The sequence below is a fragment of the Anarhichas minor genome, unplaced genomic scaffold (assembly GCF_050575085.1).
Source record: "Anarhichas minor isolate MPS153535 unplaced genomic scaffold, ASM5057508v1 ptg000010l, whole genome shotgun sequence".
Lineage (NCBI taxonomy): Eukaryota > Metazoa > Chordata > Actinopteri > Perciformes > Anarhichadidae > Anarhichas > Anarhichas minor.
Window position 1 is genome coordinate 5,993,094 of NW_027466456.1, and position 21,994 is coordinate 6,015,087.

General features: G+C 43.0%; 1 protein-coding gene across 2 annotated transcripts; it reads left to right on the plus strand.

Moving 5' to 3' along the window:
- plpp2b (phospholipid phosphatase 2b) lies at positions 1-17,992 on the plus strand. Of its 2 annotated transcripts, none has more exons than XM_076087826.1 (6): positions 1-630; positions 11,001-11,152; positions 11,252-11,514; positions 11,920-11,977; positions 13,685-13,861; positions 14,937-17,992. In XM_076087826.1, the coding sequence occupies exons 1-6, from the start codon at positions 555-557 to the stop codon at positions 15,093-15,095; spliced, it is 885 nt and encodes a 294-aa protein (XP_075943941.1). In that variant the 5' UTR covers positions 1-554; the 3' UTR covers positions 15,096-17,992. The 2 variants fall into 2 exon arrangements, with proteins under 2 accessions (XP_075943941.1, XP_075943939.1); XM_076087824.1 differs by lacking the exon at positions 1-630 and adding an exon at positions 728-1,131.
- The last annotated feature ends 4,002 nt before the right edge of the window (positions 17,993-21,994 follow it).

The following is a 21,994-nucleotide window of genomic DNA, read 5'->3' on the forward strand; positions in this document are numbered from 1 at the left end:
CAAAGCAGGGGGAGAAAAACCAAGCAAAACCACTGAAAGGTTTTCTCTCGCGCTCTTTGCTCGTCTGTGCGTAAAAAAGTAATCGAGCCTGGCGACGATCAGAGAGCCAGAGTGGAACAAGAGAGGAGCCAGACGAGGAAGTTAGGAGGAGGGACCAGTGCGGTGGCGTGGTGTGTGCCGAGAAAACACACAGTGTGTACTGGATTCTCCCGGACGCCTTCGGCGCTGTGAAATCGGAGGATCTCTCCAGTTCTGGTTTTGTACCCGAAGAAGTAATGCGCGCAAAGGGACGCAAGACTCCAGTGCTGCTGCGAATCTGCTCAGGGGCGAGTTTTTAACAGGCGGCCGTTTTAAGAAAGCCACACACACACACACACACACACCTTTGCTGTCAATGTCAGCACAGGTAGGGAAGAGAAGGGGATCCCGGAAGAACTCGTAGTGCCGGTTACCAGGCTGTCATAGCCTGCACTTTTTATTCCAAAGCGAGCGAGCGCCGATGGACTCAATCAGAAAATAGTGACTCACTCATAAAGTTATTGATTTGAACGTGAATGAACGGAAAGAAGATGAAGGATCCGAGGAAGAAGAAGTTGTACGTGTTGATGGACCTGCTGTGCGTTGTAGTTGGTAAGTTATGGACACTTAAGTACGAAACTATACGTCAGCATAATCAGCCTTTTATCTAGGAATTTCACTTTAATGGTGTCAGCGATAATTCTTATACCTATAATCTGATAAAGATCACATGTTTGTGGTCGCAGCAGTTTCTTGTCGGTCGACAAGGCGTGTTTTGCAGCCATGACAGCAACTCAGGAATTCTTTCTTTTATTTTCACTTTAAAGTGACACGAAGACATGTTTTTAATTGGAGGAAAGATCTGCGGGACAACACTGGAGCTGTTTCAACCCTGTCTCTCTTTAAACAGGCACATGACGCAACTGTGTTTCCAATGCAGTCCAATATTATAAAAGAGGAGTCATCCCGTTTGTTTATGCACGTCCCTACTGCGATAATGTCCAGGCTGAAATGTGACATTAAGTGGCACCATGGTGACACACAAGAGGAAATACGTTCATTCTCCCCGCAGGCCTGCTGCATGCTCCGATCTACTCAGCAACAACTTTGCAGGTCTTTACAGAGCCTCGGGAAGCTCAATGTTTGTTTATGGAAATTTGATATGCGCGCGTGTGTGCCGCTTATTCCTCATTTTCTTCAATATTTTCTCTGCCAGGAATCTTCTCAGGAATTTCCCACTTCCCACATACAGTGCATTTCTCAGGATGGTACATCCACATTTCTCCATAGACTATTGTTTTGCATTTAACTTCAGTGTTCCACAGGGTTAGCCTGTTGTTTTCCATTGTTGTGGCAACTACACCACATGGGTTTGTCTCCTTCCCCCTCTGAGCAATGAACAAGTAATGAATTGTTGTCTTTTGTGAATGGAACTGAATATGAAGGGGGGGAGGGGGGGCTGTCCACACTTCTTACCCTCTACTCCTGGCACCTTTGTCCAGACCACACCCATCTTTGTACTTTGTAACCACAAACCTGTAAAGTTGTGTCTGACAAACAGAAAGACAAACAGACTCAAAACCACGTCTGTGTTAGTTCCAGCAACAATAGGTGTCCCCAGGGACACATATTGCCATGACGACACACACACACACACACACACACACACACACACACACACACACACACACAGGCTCACAAGTTGAAAACAAAACCAGCCACTCGCTGTCGCTGCTGGTAACAATCAGTAGATGCATCATTTAGAATAGATTCATTAATACCTTTCTAGACCATCATGCTTCATAAATCTATGTGATACTTGTGGTCTTCCATTATTATAATGATGAAGTTCATAATAACATTTACATCACAAAAACCAGTGTAAGTAAGAAGTCCTCACTGCAGAGAAAAAGCTGTTTTCAGCCTCAGGCATTTTGTGTGTATGTGGAATGTACCACTGTGGTGGGACTGTGGTGGGACTTTGGCTTTCTGTATTAATGCCACAAGCCGTTGACAGACGTGTGTTGCGTAGTGGTCTGGTGTTTGGCGGCGGGTTCATCTCCTGTTGTGTCTGCACTGGTGATAGTGGTAGGAAGTTAGAGGGAGAACGTAGAAAAGGATGGTGGTGTGGATCTGCTCTGCTGTGCAGTTTCAGTCCCCCCCCCCCCCCCCCTGGCTTTTCGGAGAGCTTAGGGGTGTTTTTCCGTCTGTGGGAACATCCGCAGACTGCTGAACTTGATAAGCCTCACAATTTTGCTGTCACAAGTCTGGGATTAACGTCTGGGTTTGGTCGGTCGGTCAAGTCTGGATAGTGGCATCCCACCCTTTTGCCTCGCCCTTCCCCTTTGCCACCCACGTCAGCCACCCAAATAAATGTCATATCAACCCCAAGCTTATGTGAGGTTGCCCCAGCCATATAATAACAACATGGTAGAGCTTGTAATTATACTAGCCATTAGCCTATATGGAAACTGAGTTTTGAGATGGGCTGTGACTGCATTTTGGAAATATTAACATTTCTTATTGTAAACATTCATATGTGAACATACAGTTTTGTAGAGTGAAGCCAATGCGGAAGAGCCTGCAACTTGCATTCTTTCTACCGGTCAGCAGGTGACAACTTGTCTGGTTGCAAATAGTCCGGTTTAATAGACGTCTATGAGAAAATGACCTTACTTCTCGCTTGATATACTCCCTCAGTAAACATTGTAAACATGAGTTTCTGGTCTCAATCGCTAGTTTCAAGTCTTCTTCAATACAGCATGATGTTCATTTAGTAAATTATTGACCCATTTAGAGTACAATAGACAATAAAGCAGGGCATGCTTTCGGGCGTGGCTACCTTTTGATTGACAGGTCGATACCATGATGTTGTCCGGTTTGGGTGTTGTCTGTGTTTTTGCCACATAACTTAAACCCTTTCAAAGTGTGTTTTCAGTTCATGAAAGATAATTGTAACATTTTGGTCTCCTAAAAATGTATTTAGCGTTCGGTTGAACTTAGCTACAGCGTAGTACATGTATCTCTCTCTTGTTCTGTAATACAGTCACAGAACGATTTATTCGTCATTCACACCCTGCCCTGCCCAGGTCAAACTAACAACTGTTGTTGTGGATGTGCCTTCCTTTGTGTTCATACAATGTCAAACACTCTCACTGAATTTCTTAATGGAGAAATCTGACAAAAAAATGGTTGCTTATAACACAGAAGTGGTTTTCTATTTCCTCCAACACAAAGGTTGTTGTATTATCTGTCTAGTTTACAGCTATGAGACCCGTCCGACGCGTCATGGGGGACATCAAATATCAGCCTTGGTCATGAGTTTATTGGTCATTTAAAGCTTGGCCTCCCATCTTCTTCTCCATTCTTCCTTCATTGTATCGCTCCCTTCCTCTCTCCTCCTCTGCCCGTGTAAGTCTACACTCGGCACAAACAGAGGGTGGGTGTCGGCTGAGAGCACGGAGAGGAAAGGCCGGGGTTTAACCTCTCCCTGCGCACAGCTCAGACCCGTAATAGGTGCAGTACTGCAGATGAAGGTGGTTCGGGAGTCAGAGGAGGACCACAGCTGATATTGCTGCATGACTCGGGTGCTTGCAACGAGCTGTGTGTTATGAGTAATGTGTAAGATACTCAAAGTAAGTATGTGGGACGAAAGGGCCTCGAGGCAATGAATTGGTGGAAGACACGCTGACGCACAATTTTTTTTTTTCCATGTGTCGGCTTTGTGCCGTGAAGTAGTGACAAACCAGTTCTGTTTAAAGTCTATCCAGCTGAAGTTAAATGTCCCTGTCATGTGATTCTCTTTTGTATTTGCGAGACACAACTGTGCTCGAAGGATGACACTGCGTTATAGTATTCTATTCATTTGTTTTGTGTTCATACTACTCTTGTGGATTTGAGCTCACAGCCAGCAGAGAGTCTTCACATGCATACACACAGTGGAGTTATTTCATTTAGTATTAGCATCTTGTTATTGACCTATTCATTACCTGATCTGCAACAGCGTTTGCTCCCAAAGCCCCGCAGCTGTAAACAAAGAGCTGCTATGTTTTCCTCGCCTTATTTTCATCCTTTCAGACTGTTGGGGCATGTGAATATGCCCATGCTCTATTCTTTGACCTCGCTGGAAGTCTGTTCGAGTTTGTTGGTGCTGCAGCGTCTCCGGGGAGCCGGGCCTCTCATGCTGTTGTGTTGGGAAGACTGATCGCCCCGAGTTCTCAGTGAAAGGCTGCGAAGACGCTTGATGGGAATTGTTTTCCTCAGGAGAGCTCTGTCATGGAAACTGAAGCCCTTTTAACAAACAGGCACATCCCTCTGATACATATGAGCCTGGCTTATCCTTCTCCTTGTCTTTAATGACCTTAATTGCTTGAGGATTTAAAGTCTTTTATCAGTCATACTCTAAAGTGGATGAGAAACCACATTCATTTTGAGACATTAAAGTACACCGATTTTTAAAAAGCTCAACAGTGAGCTGGAAGAAAATTATTGTGAGTGTCCCTTTGATGTAATTCTAATAGTTCTTATTGTTTTAAGACATGAAGGAGGAAAACATTGACAGGTTCAACCACCTTTATTTTGGATTTCATGAGAAAAATGGCTTTGCACATAAAAACTGTTCTCATGTAGCTTTCCAGTGTCTTTTTAAAGGCAGATGATTATAAGTCCTGCCGACATGTTTATCCTTTCCAGTAAAAATAAGCGAAGATTGCTTTTTGGACAGGGACCAGAATTTTGGAAAATGTGGTCCTCATTTGGAGAAGCACGAACAATATCACTGGTGTCAGGCAACCGCTAAACATAGTCATTTGCATACTGAATAATCAGTATATACGTGTAGCAATGATGTGCAGACGCCACAGCAACACATTTAGTGACCTTTCAGAGAAGCTCAGCACCATTCATGATAGTTCCAACTCTTCCTGCAGACCTTTTATGGTTTAGGTTTAAACCTGTGTGGCCGACGTCTTTGATCCCCTCCAAACCCCAGACTCTTTGATTGCTAGATTTAGCCGCCCTCCCATCACCACTACGCCCTCGCCTGCCACCCTGTCTCCTTCTGCACTGCTTAGACCTAAGCATGCGTAAATGATGCGCGGAGCAAAACAGCAGGATTAGAAATAAAGAATGGGCAGCAGCAGCAGCATGCAGAAGGATTTGGTGTGACTGGTAAAGTTGGGCGTTCCTTGTGTGAATTAGAATTCCAGAGGCCAACGGCGGCAGAGGTTGTAGGCTCAGCACATACCTTCCACATTAGTCAGTCCAGCTCGGGGTGAGACAGTCAGAAGGAGGGAGCTTTAGTTGTTTTGTTTTGAGCCGCTTTGTAAAGGTCTATAATAGCATGTTGATAGAGCGTTGGGGCTAGAGGTTCCTTGCTGTCATTTCAACCACGCATGTTTGAATTGGAAGGAAGAAACAACAGAGAGCTGAAAAAACAAACAAAGTGGAAACATTAAAAAAAAAAAAGTGGGAGGGGATGAGAGTTGGAGGCATGCAAGTCAGATGGAGTAAGTGATAAAGAGTGACACAGAAAGAATGGCGTTAATGTGAGAGGAAGCGAGAGCTATCAACAGACGGAAAAGATGGATTGGAAAGGGGGGGGGGGTGAATATAGAAAGAAGGAACTCCCAGAGTGACCTTCGCACTGGGAAGACGAGAAATGAGAGTCGAAGAAATTCATAGGAGAAGAAAATGTTCCAGCTGTGACCCTGAAGGAAAGTTTTAGACCAAACAGGGCAGCCCTGTGGCATGAGACCACCCTTGCCTCTCACACACACACACACACACAGGTTTTACATGCCTTGAAAATATACATAATGAAAAGCCAGACTGTATGTTTTTCAAATTGAGGAGAATAATTGTCCGTCCACATGGTTTTACAGGTGCAGCAGGTTATGTCAGAGAAACCAGGGCAAGTAGGTGTGATGTACTCTCAAACCACTGAAGCAACTTCCAGATGATCAAGGCGTCAACTTTTTCTTTAGCGGCAAATGTGAGGAGAGAGAGAGAGAGAGAGAGAGAGAGAGAGAGAGAGAATCTCAGCTCCAGAGTGCTATTGTGGTCCAAATGGTCCGTCGTAATTGCACATCTGCCAGCTAAATAAAGCACCATCCCATCGAGACCTCTATATTTACAACAGAAGGAGAAGTGTGTGGGAGGACGCTGCCATCAAGAGAATGACAGACAGAGAGACGCAGCTCCAGAGAGAAGAATGAATGACTTTGAATAAGGGAGGGAGGGGGGGGGGGGGGGAGCAGAATGGAGGATGTGAATCAGCAGTGGTGGAAGGAATGGAGGAAAGCATATCCCTTCTCTCACTGGCATCTTTGTTTCTCCGTGGTATCAATTAATGCTGAACTTTTCCGTGACGCTCCTCTGACTGTTTAAATGCTCCTCTCGACACGCAGTCTTCATCAATCACTCGGCTCTCTGTTGCCCACTTCAGCAGGGGGAGACACCGAGCTGCCACTATGGGTGAATGCCTATTTCACGACCGGGTAAATGAAAAGCCTTAAAACTTCCCAGAATGGAACCAAAGCCTCTCCTCTAAAATGGGTCTTTCTTAATCTGAGACAGGAAAGCTTGAGCTCTGCTTCCTGCGACTCCAAACAGGCTCTCATTCGGGGCTCAGGCAGGAGTCTTTTGAGTGACTGGCAGATTAGCTTCCTGGCTACATTCCAGACTGGCAGCGTTTCCCTGCCTCCATCCGAAAAAAGCAGGTGTCTAAAGAGAAGGTTCTCCTGTACCCCCCCCCCCCCCCCCCCCCCCACACACACACACACCTCCACCAGCTCTGGAGCAGTGTCAGTTTGGGTCGTGGGGTTGTCTCGTGGTATCCCAGAGACCTATTTTGTCTGCCGATGGGTCTATTTTTCAGCGTGTGTGTCTGCTTTTTAAGAGAGTGGCTGGTTTGTTCCTTGCAGATATGATCAGAGGCACTGCTCATGAGACACACTCACACACCGCAGGATGTACCACACATTCTGCCCATGACGGCAATCCATTTTATTTGAGCGCTTTTATTTTTCTTGTAATTTATGACTATCACGTTAAAGTCATGTGTCAGCTAAATTAGTGTTTCATTTATGAGCACAGAAATGAAAAATTCCCTTTTTTTTTTTTTTTTTACAAGGCAGGGGAGGGTCATTTAAGGCCAGGTGTTTTGACTTCACTCATTCCATGAAATGTGTGGCAAACCGGCAAAATCCAAGAATTTAGTAATAGCAAAAGAGACTCATTAAAACCTTTAGCATATGACTAAACAGATAAATACAAATGACACCCACGAATGTAATTGTAAAATGTCGTTGGTGTCGTCCTGCCATTTTAAAGTGACATTCACCATGCTGTATGAAGTAAATACACTTTTCCCGTGACTTTGTCCAGGCCAATCTTACACACACCTGTAAAACTTGCTGTTGTGTAGTATTGATATGTGTTACATTGCAAGTCTTTCCTTTACTTTTGTTTGCGGTTCCAGTTGCTTTTTGATGCTGTGTTGAATGTAAACATTCCACTAGGCTTAAACAGTTGGTGTTGGCTGACATAATATGCAATAGATTCAACCCTCCAACCCCAAAGAACAATACTTATTTTCATGTCTGATAATATTACGTTATCAAATAGCATATTTGACATGCTGTGTGTGAATTTAATTTGGGTCCATAGCGGATATATGAGGAGTCTGGAAATGTTTAAGATCATATTTTGAAAATTCAATACGTTTAAAGACCAAGCAGTTATAGATAGAGATGCAGTGCTTTACATTATAGTCGTCGTAATAACTCCTGTAATGACACTCTATCAGTTTGGTGAGGTGATGATGAGATGGAAAGGTCTCTTGCCAGCTGGAAGCAGGAAGCAGGATACAGATGCAGAAGCTGCCACCGTCAGTAAATTCATGTCGGGTTTCTCCCCCGAGGCGTCTGAGACAGGATGTTAGTTAAATACACGAGAACATATATTGTGCTGTGGTTGTCACAAACAGGATTTTGGTGGCACTAAAAGGAAAATATGTGGAACAAGACTTTATACACCCGATTTACCACGTCCTGACGTGGCTGGCTGGTAAATGTGATAACAGCGACCCAGTAGGCGTCTGGTGGTCGGTGGCTTGTGGGAAGTCGCTGTGCAGGGACAGGTGTCCTCCAGCTGCTGCTGCTGCTCACAAAGAGACGAGGGCTTTTAGACAAAGAGCGGGGAGGTGGAGTACATGCGTTGGACAGGCGTCGGTTGGTGAAATTGCCTGTACTAAAATTAGTAAAATATTTATATTACTGCATGTGTTGGTTAAAGCAAGTATGGGGAGTATGCATATTCACTTTCTGGAGCTTGATGAGAAGATTAATACCGCGTTCATGCCTGTAACCAAAAGTTCCATCAGTAAATTCATAGCAGGGTCCTCCCCTGAGCTCCCTGAGACAAGATGTTAGTTATGTCACCAAACAGGATGTTGGTGGTGCTAAGAGGACAAAATGTGGAATAAGACTTTATCCAGCAGCCGGTTAACTTAGCTTAGTCTAAAAATTGGAAATGGCTAGTTTGGCTCTTTTTGTTATTTTGCATTTCACCCATAATAAACCTGCCAACAAAATGTCCGTTGTGTGCGGTAAACTGTCAAAACTGAAGGCCGTTTTGGCTGATAAGGCGGGTGTGTTTTTTACTTCAACATCTTGTGTTGAAATATTAAAGGTGGGAGTTGAGATTCCTCCTCTCTGAGAAGATTAGAGCTTCTCCGTGTATGAATCCAGTGTATAAATCCATTGGTCTCTCTATTTGTGTTTTTTCCTTCCCTGTTTGTCTGCTTTAAACCCAGCTCCTCCAAGGTCACCAGGAGTCCATCTGCAATCATGTGTTTATCCTATAGAGCGCTACTGTTTACTCTCATCTCAACACAAAGCTTCTATTTTGCCGCTGCCCTTACTCACTGAGCCAATAACACTCTTTGTCTTATCGTGTCTGTGAGGAACATGTGTGCAGCTAAACAATGTCCGTACTCGTCTCATGTCACCTTGGATTGATGCGATGTCGGACACGAGTGAGACACACTGCGTGTCCTTGTACAGGTGTCGTTGTGTATTGTTGTTTATTGTGAATTACGGTATTTATTAGGGTAATTCCTCTGCTTCATTATTCAGTCCGGTGTTTATTACAGATAATTTAAGTCATAATGGTGTGCCTATGTTTTGTTTTTTGTTCTCAGAATGAGCTACGGTTTTAGTGTCACATTAACATGTAACACATCCTTCTTCACATCTTTTTGAACCGCTCAGCCCGCTCCTCCAGCAATCAGGAAAAACATGCCATTCGTTTGTCAGTATTGAAACATTTACAGTAGGCTGTCGCTTCACATTTGTTTCAGGGTGGAGTTGAACTCGGTGTTACAGAGTGTTCACCTCAGCTGAATCCTGATCCACCATCCAGTTGTATATTTTCCTTTTAGTCTCAGTCTTCAGCATGTGGACTCTTGGTCTCTCATCAGTCAGTCTCGCTGGAAGTCCTGGAATTATGTCAGCTGCAGACTTTTTTTTTTTTTTAAAGAATGGGAGGGGTGCACTCCTCATTTACACAGAAATGTAATACTATTGGTGAGAGCACTTTTCAAGTGTGTGCAGTGTTTTTTCACGGCTGTTTTTCTTGCGTTGAGTATGTGGCTGTATGGCATTTCCACAGTGGACTGTCTGTCTGCCTATTATGGACAGTGGTAGTGGATATCAGGCTGTAGAGCACATTCCTCAGTAGGGCTGCAACGCAATCAATTAATTGTTTCCATGTTTTTTATGTGTGAAATGTCAAAGAGATAATGACAAATATCCATCACAAGCTACCAGACAGCTTTAAGTAAACTTTGACTAATATGATAAATTGGCCATTTCTGTTTATCAAGTAAGGTCTTTCACACACATACTGTATCTACGACAGTCTTACTCCACACCAAAATCTCGTGATTATCAAACGGTCACCATTTTAGGCTTTTAAAAGGAGTAATAAAAAGTTATGGTCCACAGTGGATCCCTGTGGTGAAAGGTTTTCACTGCTGGAAAGAAGAAAAAAAACATCCAAAAGAACCTGTCAAACTACCATAGTCCACCTCTCTGCTGTATATCCTCAGTGGGTTTAAAACAGTCGTTGTTTGCCACCAGATTTCCCTTCAGTCTCCTTCAATTTAAGAGGAGTTTGACTTTAAAGAGGAAGCGCAAAAGAGCATCTGCACAATGTATTCATTAGCATGTGTTTATCAATACACATTTGCAAAGAGCATGCGCCTTTGTACATCAACAGACTGCAGTGAAGTGAGTGTGAATGTGCATATACCAGAGAGAGAAAGAGAGGTATTTCTGGGATGGATGGCTCCGAACATCTCAAGGACATTCGTGCTCTCGGGAGCCTTGAGCAGCTATATTTGGTCTTATTTTTGCACACAGCCACATCATTCAAAAGAGCTGCAGTTGTGTCTGCAGTAATTTGTGTACAGTCTTGGAAGTGTGTGTGCGCTCTTGTGTATGTTTGTGATGTTTGATTTTTTACATATGCCCACATGCCTGTGCATATAAATACTACTTTGTACTGTTTATTTTTGCAATTCCCTGCTGCGCATTTCCACCCTGACATTTTACTACTGAATGTTTTTTTTCTCCTTGTGGGCTGTTCTCATCTTTATGTTTTTAGGCCTTGAGGTCCAGAGGGAGAGAGAAAACAATTTGGCTGTCCTTAGAGAAACATTTTCACTTCCCAGCTTTTTAAAAAAAAATGATGCCATGTCTGAAAGGGCACAAATATGTTATTCCAAAACATTTCTTCTCAAATAGTGATGTCCATTAACTTGGATCGACCTTGTTCCATGGTCTGTATGCCCAGTTATAAGCTTGGCTGTGACCAATGCGTTCATCTTATTTCACCAAAAGCTCAATTTCTCCAACTACAGTGGATGAATCCAACCTGTCTAATCAGACTGTTGTTTCTCTGCTTTGTTGTGGCTACAGCGGCACTGCCCTTCATCGTCATGACCATCATGTTCAAGCCGTATCAAAGAGGGGTTTACTGTGACGACGAGAGCATCATGTACCCCCTAAAACCAGACACCATCACCCATGGCATGCTGGCGGCTGTCACCATCTCCTGCACCGTCATCATTGTAAGTTTTACTTCATCGACTTAGTAATGATGCTAAAAATGGGGGGATTGGATCATGGCCTCAAGAAAACTCTTTTCACTGTTCTCCCTCTTCCCTCAGATCTCCTCGGGAGAGGCTTATCTGGTCTACAGCAAGAGGATTTACTCAAATTCTGACTTCAACCAGTACATAGCTGCACTCTACAAGGTAGTGGGCACCTTCTTGTTTGGGGCCTCTGTTAGCCAGTCGCTCACCGACCTCGCCAAGTTCACCATCGGCCGCCCGAGACCGAACTTCATGGACGTGTGTGCCCCTAAGGTCTGCACGGGATACGTGCAGTTGATCAACTGCACTGGCAAGCCTCATGACGTCACAGAGTCCAGGTAGGAGGAGGAGATCCCAGTAATATAGCTGGGGATGCAAATCCTATACCAGCAACAATTTGGTCAAAACTTAAACAGGAATTCAAATTCTAATATATAATATATATAAGTATCTGAACACACAATTGAATTGAATACATCAGCTTTATTGTCTCAATACCTGATCCAGCTATTTGAGTCGGCATCAGCCCGGTATCCCATATCGGTATCGGTGCGTCCCTGATTATTGTAGCAGACTTGTATTATTATGCTTAGAGATGAAAATATGTAACACTTATTATCACATACTGACGTTTGTCTGGGGGTGGAATTCTTAACACATTTACACGATAATGATGCCAACAGAATTGGTCACTTTTAAATATCCTGTGTGACGCATTCGATTTGATTGTTTCTCTTCACCAGATTGTCCTTCTACTCCGGTCACTCCTCTTTTGGAATGTACTGCATGCTCTTCCTAGCGGTAAGTACAGCATGTGAGCCTCAATCCATGACTAAAAGTCTTAAAACACAGTGTAAATACGCATCTCTATGTACGGTGAACGAGGAAACGAATATCTCTGTGTGACTCAGGCATAACAGTCCCCAGATGGACTCATCCGATGACAGGCTTGTGCATTTGGATCCGTACTTGAGGGCTAAATAAAAAAGGCTCATAGAGGCGGTTTGTGCATGTGGCCGTAAAAGGACAAGGCAAGAGTTCAGTGAAAGAATGTGGACACTAAGAGAAATGACCAGGAGGCCTCGGCTGCCTTTTTCCCAGCAACGATTGAGGCAAGGCATGTGTTGTTGTCTGTCTTCCAGGCCTGTCCAGTTCATTACCCTTGGCCTCATCTCTTTGTGTTAAAAGCCAGGCACCAGTGCTAGACAGCAAGCTTCACGAGGCCAAGCAAAGCAACATTGTTCAGTTCAAAGAACATTTGAAAGGACAGACGGAATACAGTGTCCATTCCCGTCAGTACCTGTTTTGCCAGGCAAATGCTGCCAACAGAGCCGGGCTGTGATGTCCTGAAGTGTTCAATGCAGAGTGTGGCTGTGTGACGAGGGGGGGGGGGGGCTGTAGTGTGATGCCAATGTTTGCACCTTCAACAGCAGCACAGCAGAAGCCCAGAGAAGTCTGTACTGTTGCCAGGTTCATAATTATTGGCGTCTGCTGTTTTCCAGTAAGAAAAGCGGTTTCAGTCCACAGTGGACATTTATTTGATTCATACTCAACACCCCATTAGAGTTAAATCCAGTTTGAGACATACCAGCCACAGCTTTTGCATTAGAGAGCTTCAAATGAATGTACTTTTCTGTTTTTGGTATTTGGAGTATGATACCATCTACCTTGAAACCTTCAGCGGGCTATCTCTTTACGCAAATACAGAGATAACTTGTAAAACAGACATGTGACTGCTGCATTACGTCACTGCTTTGTCAGCATATACAGGGTTGAGAGGGTTACTTACTACCAAATATGCAAATAAAGACGAGTAAAAGGAAAATGTTGTCATTATTTTGTATATAAAGCAGAAAAGAGGAACAACATCATCCAAGGACTGGCATCATTCGGCACATTAGTTTAGCCGTATTTTAACTTGGAAATACTAACATGCAAATATTCTGGTTTGTTCCGTATTATGTTTGATGGAACACAAATTTTGAAGCGGTTGCCCATTTCCTGCAAATGTATGTTTCATGTCTTGATGAACTGGAAAGTGCGTAAACCATCCTTCTCACTAACGATGGAGGCCATTGTGTGAGACTTGTGTTGTAATGTGTGGGCATGTGCATCGTAGTGTATTCTTCCTCATTGTAAAATGTGTCTTAAAATTGGTATCCTGCTAACAATAAATAAAATGTATCGATAATCTGATCTTTTTTCTTTTTATCGGAATACAGTTTGTATCCTAATAACATAACAGCGTTCCATGTATTCCATTACTCCCCAAGTCTGTTAATATAACTATGATGTCAGTGCAAATACTATAGATGTTGGTTCCAAAAACCATTTACGTTATCCTAATCTTTTATGGTGTGATGACCTTTTAGGGAGACCGAAACCATTTCTGACATGTTTTTTCAGTGTAATAGCAAGTTGACAGTCTCTCCCCCCCTGATCTCTCTCTTTTCCGACTCTTCTCCCCCCCGCCCATCGATCTACCACCCTCTGCTCTTCTTCCTACAGCTTTACGTGCAGGCAAGACTGGTGGCTAAGTGGGCCAGACTTCTCCGGCCCACCATCCAGTTCTTCCTGGTGGCCTTTGCGGTGTATGTGGGTTACACCCGAGTCTCTGATTACAAGCACCACTGGAGCGACGTGCTGGTGGGGCTGCTGCAGGGAGCGCTTGTTGCTGTACTCAATGTGAGTCTCCACGGCAACTTCTCTCAAGGGCAAACGTTGCAAGATTTAAGATTTCCTCCGTGCTGTTTCCATATTAGACAGTCATAACTTCTGGTCTGGTATCAAGAGGCTGAGTTGCTCATACAGTGAATGGGAGTTTGGCAATTTGCAGAAAGTTTGAGATGGTATAGGCCTACTAACAATAATTAAATGACACCAGCTTAAAGCTAAATAGTTTAAAACTTATCTCTAGAAATACTGGCCACATGTTTTTACATTTAACTATCCGTGAAGAAGCTCCAGCCTCAAACCTGATGACATCTGAACTTTGAGTCTTACTCTTGTGGTTTCTGGCTTTAGGAAAAGCAAACATGGGTGGGTCCAGGTCTTTAAAAAAAAAGACATTTAATGGAAATCTTTCCATTAGTGATACTCCCTTTCAAAGTGGAACAGCCGTTGAAGAATCCATATTTCAGCTTAATTTCAGTCTGGCAGTAAAGAAAAAGGGGAGTGGAGTGTGGCAGCAACAAAGTGTGACTTGATACAAACCAACACACTTAAGCTGGCAGCTTCTCATGCAACAAGTCCATTCTGCTCACTTCATCCAGTCTTTATTGTTTGGCCACTTCCCTGTTTTGAGTGAGCCGCTGTCAGCACTGCCTTGTGGAAATTCTGGAGTGGTGGAGTGTGTGTTTGTGCATGTGTGTGTGTGTGTGTGTGTGTGTGTGTGTGTGTGTGTGTGTGTGTGTGTGTCCATGTATGATTGATAGGGAAGTGACCGTGCTCCTTTGGCCTCCACGGTGTTATGCACAAGTGGAGACCCTCTTGGGCATGGTGTTTTATGGCCTTCATGGGTTGTGCCTGCTCTCTGTGTGTTCCTCTCAGATGTGTGGGAGTGTGTCACTTACCAGCTGTGCATAGACCTGTCCAGACACATGTAATCACAGTTTATAGCCCAGCCCTCACCTCCTCTGTATCCCTTACATGCTTATACTTAAAAATATTATGGAATATTTTTTAAATACTTAAAAAATATTCCATAAGTGACCAAAGCTAAAATCCTCTCCTTCCTTTTTTTTCCTTCTCTCCTCTGCAGGTGCACTTTGTGTCAGACTTCTATAAGAAGCGTCCTCCTCGTTGCACAAGGCAAGACACAGCTGATAACGAAGAGCCAGCGAGGAAACCCAGCCTGCAGATTGCAGACTCCGAGCACGGCAACCATTACAACTATCGCCACAATCCAGGTCCTGTGTGACAGGGTGCTGATGCTGTTGGGAACAGAGGCTGCAGCCTGCAGACCTCAAACCTGTGTGATAGGGTCCAACTCTGGGGCTTCAACAGTGTTTAGATCAGGGAATAACCGGGGTCATCTGCGGTCCTGACTCTGTAGGCTGCCCGCTGCAGACTCCTGATGCTATGTGAGAAGTCCTATGAGTGTGATATGTTAAATTCGAGAGTGTCCCTAACCCTTTGTATGTCTATTTGAATGGAGTAAAGCTGGGGATCAGGTCTGTAGCTTGCAGCCTCCGAGCCCCCTGCTCCCTCCCAATGTGTCAACCACTCACACCCCACCTACTCCCCAACCACTGGACTGACTGAGGGGATGGCATCCAATCGCCAGGTGCCTAAGCCCCCCTCTGAAAGACACCATGATGACCTCCTTTTCTCCTGTAAGAGAGAGAGGAGCATATTGTTTTGAAGACATCATTGTTGATGTTGAAGCACATGTGCTTAAAGCTGCATTAAGCGAAAGACTTCCAAACCCACAGCGACAAAGCTATGATATACCATTGCCTTAATAAGTGCTTGTGTTAGCAAACAAGTTACACACACAGCCCAAACAGAAGACAGAGGGCATCCCAGTAAGAGCCCTTTCCTACCAACTGACGATATTCACTCGCCTCTGTGCCTTTATGCCACCTCCTGAGAAAAATATGTTCTCAGCTGGGTTTCACCGATATGGATTATATGAACTAAAACGGCCTAAAAACTGCAGAGATGTGGGACGGGAAGGTTGGTGTTGATTCTCAGCGGGATTCATCGTACTAGCAAGAATTTTACTTACCAGGAGTTCTTTGATTTTATGTTGTTATCAAATATATCGCTTAATGTAGCTTTAACATTTTTTTCTGTTTTTAATTTCTATATGTAGAGATGTTTGTAGTGATGGAAGAAAGACAAGAATGTTTATGAATGTTGGTAAAGGCACAGTTTGATGATTAGCTTCATTTTAGTGCACATTAAACTGGCTACACACTAGAAGAATTGAAGTGGCATCCGGTTGACAGTAGATGAGCTCATTTTCTCCTCATATTATGTCATGCTTTTGGCAAAAAGACACACAAACTAAAAAAAAGTCAGCTGCAGGCCACCCCGAAGCTACTTTAAGAGGAGACGTATATCAACTTAAACAACATGGGTCAGCGTGATCTGAACTTAGCTGACGATACATTTTTGCCAGCTCTCCTAACTGCTGCACAAACAGGTCTGCGTATCTACTCAGACAAAGAATGTAATGTTTTTAAAAGTGGCTGTAGCGGCTCGTCGTGACCGATGACTCACGCTACACCTTTTGATTCTAGAAGTTGATTTCTACTCTCAGCTATAATTCTTAGTGTCGTGTTAAATCCCTTCCCAAGTGTGTTCAGATGAGTACCTGACTTGTTGCGTCATCTCATCAGTGCCAATTAGTCTGAATCTGAATTAAGTGAAGGATATGGAGTCTTAAACTTTAAGGGCAGATTTTATGTCCAGACTGGGTCAAATTCACCCTCAACAGCGGTGATGCTTTTCCTAAAAAATTTAATTGTGGATTTTGTGAATGATTTCTGTTTCCTCTGTGTGAGATGGACTGCAGAGGTAGAAACTATTGATCCAGATAGCTTTCATTACTGTTGGACTTTATGTGTCATACCACTACTATATTGCCAATCAAATATTACGCAACTTGGCCTCTATCCTGTCTTCTTTTTTTCTGTTTTATTGTGTTTTTTTATTTCTCAAATACTATTAATCAAAGAAGGATGAGACAACCGTTTCAAAAATGGTGTTTTAATTTATTTTAAATACAAGAAGTTCTTTATTTACTCTTACGAGGTTGGAAATGCCAGCGCTGTTAAGGTTTTTGTGCAATCACCCCTGCTTGCCACTATGAGCCACAAATACTGTATAGACGAATGATATGAGACATGTTTCATGTTGCGTGAAGGATGTATATATATATATATATATATATATGCTTGTATTGTTTTCATTTCACATGGAGGTGCATTTTAATTTCCCCTGTACGGTGTGCTTTGGCCATCGGATTCTCAGACTGGTGGCTGTAGGAGTTGCCGCACAAACCGATCCAGTTCCAGGTCCAAACATAAGCCAGATGCCTTGGCAGGGCTTTTAAAGGGCTATTGTAATGATAAAGGGTTACATACCCAACTGTGCTTTTGAAGCAAGTAGCGCTGCTCCATTCCCACTTCAAAGATTCGCCTGTGTTCCTTTTCCTCTTCCTGTGTTGATAGATGAGGTTCATTTGTGAATAAGGTCTCCTGTACAGAATGCGGACCCCTGGAGGACTCGCACCAGATCAGACAGACCACAAACCTGATAGAAAGGGGGCGGGGCGGGCGGGGGGGACAGGAAGACAGAGAGAATCTCACCTGGTTGTGATTGTGAGGCCCCGAAGCTGAGCTGGGACTAAAGAAAGGTGGGGTACTTTAGGGGCTTGGGTGTGGGGTACCCCATGGTGAACCTCGGCCCCTGGGGACTTCTACACATTTAAAACATACATTTACAACTAGAAACAGCTGGGTCTGGTTGCGGTGAAGTGCTGTGCAAGCCCCTCTCCAGCTCCCCTGCATCTAAAGCATCTGTGTATTACTGCAGCCACACTAATCGCCCCAAATGAGGTTCTAGAAACATCATGGTGTTTGATGCCCCTCCAGCTTCACAGAAGTTCTCAGCTGGTCATGTGGCTCCGATTGTTGTTATGCTTTGTTGGATTTGTGCCTTAAAGTAGACTCGCTGGTTGGCCAATCTCCTGTTTATACAGTATGTCCAGTTGTAGTTATGATTCACGTTGTTTGCTGTTTTTTGTATAGATTACATCTATAGGCTCTAAAGCAGAGCATTTTAAATAAAGATATAATCATTCAGTTATATTGCATTGTTTTAATTTGTTAATTTAATGTCACTGATGTTGTGATTGAATTACACCGGGCTTTCTAAATTGTTGATACAACGATTTGAAGCATAATCTGTGTCATGTGCTTGATAGATGGTGATGGTAAAAAAAACTTTCCCCCTATTTTAGAAATGAGATAAAGATGATGATGTATGTTGTTGCAGCATCAAGATTTCAAGATATTCTTGGCGAGTTCACTGTAATTCTGATAGCAAGCAATTTTTTGTTGAAATTATGCAATTTTTTAGCCCACATCCAGAAGGTCAACACACTCTAAATTGGTGTTGTAACAAGGTGTGGTGGGCACCATTAGTTTAATTTACCACTCGTTATCCAAAGTTTATTTCATAGTGAATCCACCAGGATGACTTGTAGCATCTGCTCTCATGTTTGCCCAAAATACAGAACAAATATATTTTCTCACTTAGTGCTATTTAGCATAAAGATTTGTTTTTACCAGCCCAGGCTTTGAGATATCCATCTTTAAGATAACCGCTTCTACCCCAGTTCAATAAAGGAATGGAAATGTAGGTTTTTTTTATGCTAAAAGTTACCACCAAAAAAAATTACATTTAGAAAAATTCACAGTCAGAAACTGAATAATCAAGGATTGTAAATTAAATGTTCCATTACAAGTTTAGAGACAGATGCAAATGTACAGTGTAAAATGATTTGAGCACTTGTGCACCAAAGCACAACGATTTACAGTTTTTCCTCTGGACTGATTCATGACACGACTTCTTTTTTTTTTTTTTTTTTTTTTTTTTTGCAACAAATATAATTAAAACCAAGTGCTGAGGATTCAGGAGGGGTTAATCAGGGCTCCGATGCTGCCTCAGTGTGTCCAGGCTGGAGAATGGATGCCGCTCCACAAAAATAAACATGTATTTATAACGAACTAAACACTGACTGGACCCATGGGAACGTTTGTGGGAGTTTCGTTTGCAGCGGTATTGAAAACCACTGTCATCCCTCATTTAAAACAATATTACTCACTTGCACGTTGTGAAAGTTGTGCATACGAGGGGCCATTTATTACTGGGCTGTCAAAACAACTGGGAATGGAAAACATGAAGGTATTTTATGACTATGAACCTATTTAGCTTCTTCTTCTTCAGGGTGATTTACAATGTGTGAGTTCATAGCTTTCTCTTTCATTTCTCCAGAGATGCATATTAAACCCTTGCTGGATATATTATCCTTAAGGCCTAACAGTAAATGTACCTTGTTACATTATGAGAGATGATCTCTATGGTAACCTGAGGTTGCTAAACAGTATATCTGTCTGTGGTTGTAAACAGTAAGACCATATGTAAAAGGCATTATCTCACGTCGGATCTATCTGCCTGATGAGTTAATGTGACGGATGAAATGGACGCTCTATAGTGGATGGATACGTATGGCTTTGGTTCACCAAACTATCAGCATGCTGTGAATATCCATAGAAATTTGGAATAGCTACATTCTATAACGAAATATTGTTCAGCATGCTTATTGGTCATTCGTAAAATGAACATGGTGCAAGACCTTGTTTTAAGCCAACATGCAAATAGCATGTTGGCTAGAAGGTTTATATCAAAATAACGTGGTATGTCTGTTCTGCTGACAAAAGTATCGACACAATCACAGCAAACAGACCATTCCTTGGAAAATCATGACCGGTTCGGTCCACAGGGGTGGAATTCTGTGAATGACCCGGAGTCTGGTGGCGAGAAGTGGCTCTCGAGAGGAGCGGTTTTGGGGAAACCTCAGCACTGGAAGCAGTAAAGCGTGACAGAAAAGACGCGACTGCCAGTATTTTGATGCTGCGGTATAGACGACGCTGAATGTTGTATACTCGACCATATAGCCCACTTCAGTCAGTGTTCCTGTGGGCGACGACCAAATGGTTTCAAGCTGGAATTTCAGGACCAGAAACGGGAGAGAAGAATGAAAGAAATTATGAATATTTACTCTCTGGCATGTTCAAACTTTTCATTCTTAACTGAGCGTCTTTTATGAGGCGTAGATGACTCCCCCACTTCCTCTTGGCCATGTTGACTGTTAAAGAGTGTCTATTAGATGTAGGAAATAGTTCAACTGTTTAATGACATTAAATTGAAGTTGGAGTAAAGGTGGGATCATCAGATGGATGGAAACTAGTGGGAAAAACAGATGAGTCAGATGAATCAGGGGAGCCATGGGTAGTTTCCCCTTGAGGTCCCGGTAGAAATAGACAGAGAGGAAAAAAGAAGCGAAAGGAATCGGGGGGGAATGGGCTGTAAAACTGAAACAGACATGGAAGAGAGCTGAACTGGTTTACATGATTAGAAGTGGATAAATGGGAAGCACAGGATGGTCTTTTTCTTCAGCCTGTGTCGAATTTAACTCTATTATCTTGCGGCTTCCAATGGAGCTGGAACTGTTTACGTCCCTTTTTCAGCACTCAAAGGGCGAAACTGCTTCTGAGAAAGACACTTAATCACACACCCCTTGTGACGCAGACAGCCAATACTGCAGCCTCAGGAACTTCTGGTTCTTCTGACCCTCTGGACACACTTTCATTGATTGAAAAAAAGTCAAAGGGGCTGCTGAGATGTCGGTGGAATTGCAGCTTTGTGATTTTACATGAGGGGCCTTTGGCTGCAGCTGAGCGGTCTGAAACCGTGAGGGACAGAAGAATTTGTACAGATTAGACCAACTTAAAAGTTACTGCTGTAGGACACCATCAAAATATTTCAACAATAATCCTGCATCATTGATTCATAGGTGTCACAGAGAGCAGCTTCTGTAATTTTCTCACGCTGGAGGCCAGTGGAGACGCTTTTAGCTTTGGCGCTGTATTCCAGCAATTAAAATGCCTCCAGAAATGAGCAGCTAGTCTCTGTTGTTTTTCTCTTCCTATTATAGACGTTTGTCTTTCTACTCCATCGCCAAAAGTATTGCTTCTGCAAAGAGGCACGCTAATTAACCCCTCTTCTATTCCACACTCAAACATTCACGCATACTCACACACACACACACCAGCATTATTAATGCAGGTTCGTCAGCCAGTGTCATGGCCTTGTGTAATTTGAATTAACAGGATAAGTGTGCTATTTTATAATTAAGCCCACAAGACTCAAATCTGATGAATTCCTCGAACCATTATGTGCTGAGGGAATTATTTCATTGCTATGAAAGCCTGCCGAGGTTCAACGTGTTAGTCACACAGACTGCATTTCAATAAGTCAGCTTCTACTGACCTGACATATTTTAACAATCAAGTTGGACCAAAACAGCTGCTGTGTGAGCTTTTCCGCATAAATTTGTGCCTGAATTCATATAAGCAGCAAGCCAACAGTTATGGAGGTGTACATGTTTATGGTGAGGGAGCATCACCCTTCAGAATACCCAGAACATATGTCCACAGTTATAGTGTTGTCAAATGCTGTCGAGTGTTTACGGGAGAACAGGGTTGGTTGTCACACTCATTAGATCTCCCTGGAGGGCAGTATTTCAGAATTGGGATCAGAGGTCACCCAAAAGGGTCATTTGAGGAGTAAGGCACTGAGGTGAGAGGACTTTTAGTGTATTTTGTGTAAAAATTTAAATATCTATATAAATGTCATCTTCTGTGTTTCTCTTCTAGGCCATTACACAAGCTTTGTTTATGATAAAACAAGTCTCGATAAAACAAAATGAAGGTAGAGCTAAAGTTTAGATACTTTTTCTCTTAGCTAGGCTACAACATGTGGTTGTTAGCTTAGCCGCTTAGTCCGTTGTCATTTTTGACTAATAGTGAGTGACTGAGTTGAGTACTTTTGTTCTTTGTCTTGTGATATAAGGATAAAAAATGCACTTATAAGAAGGAATTTTTCCAGTTGGTGTTCTCTCGATGCAGGAGATATGTGGAAGGAAACTTTTTTTAATGTATTTTTAAGATTGCCTCCATTTTTTTTATTTCCCCCCTTTAAAATAACATACAGACAACCAACCCCATAGTGTATATACGATGG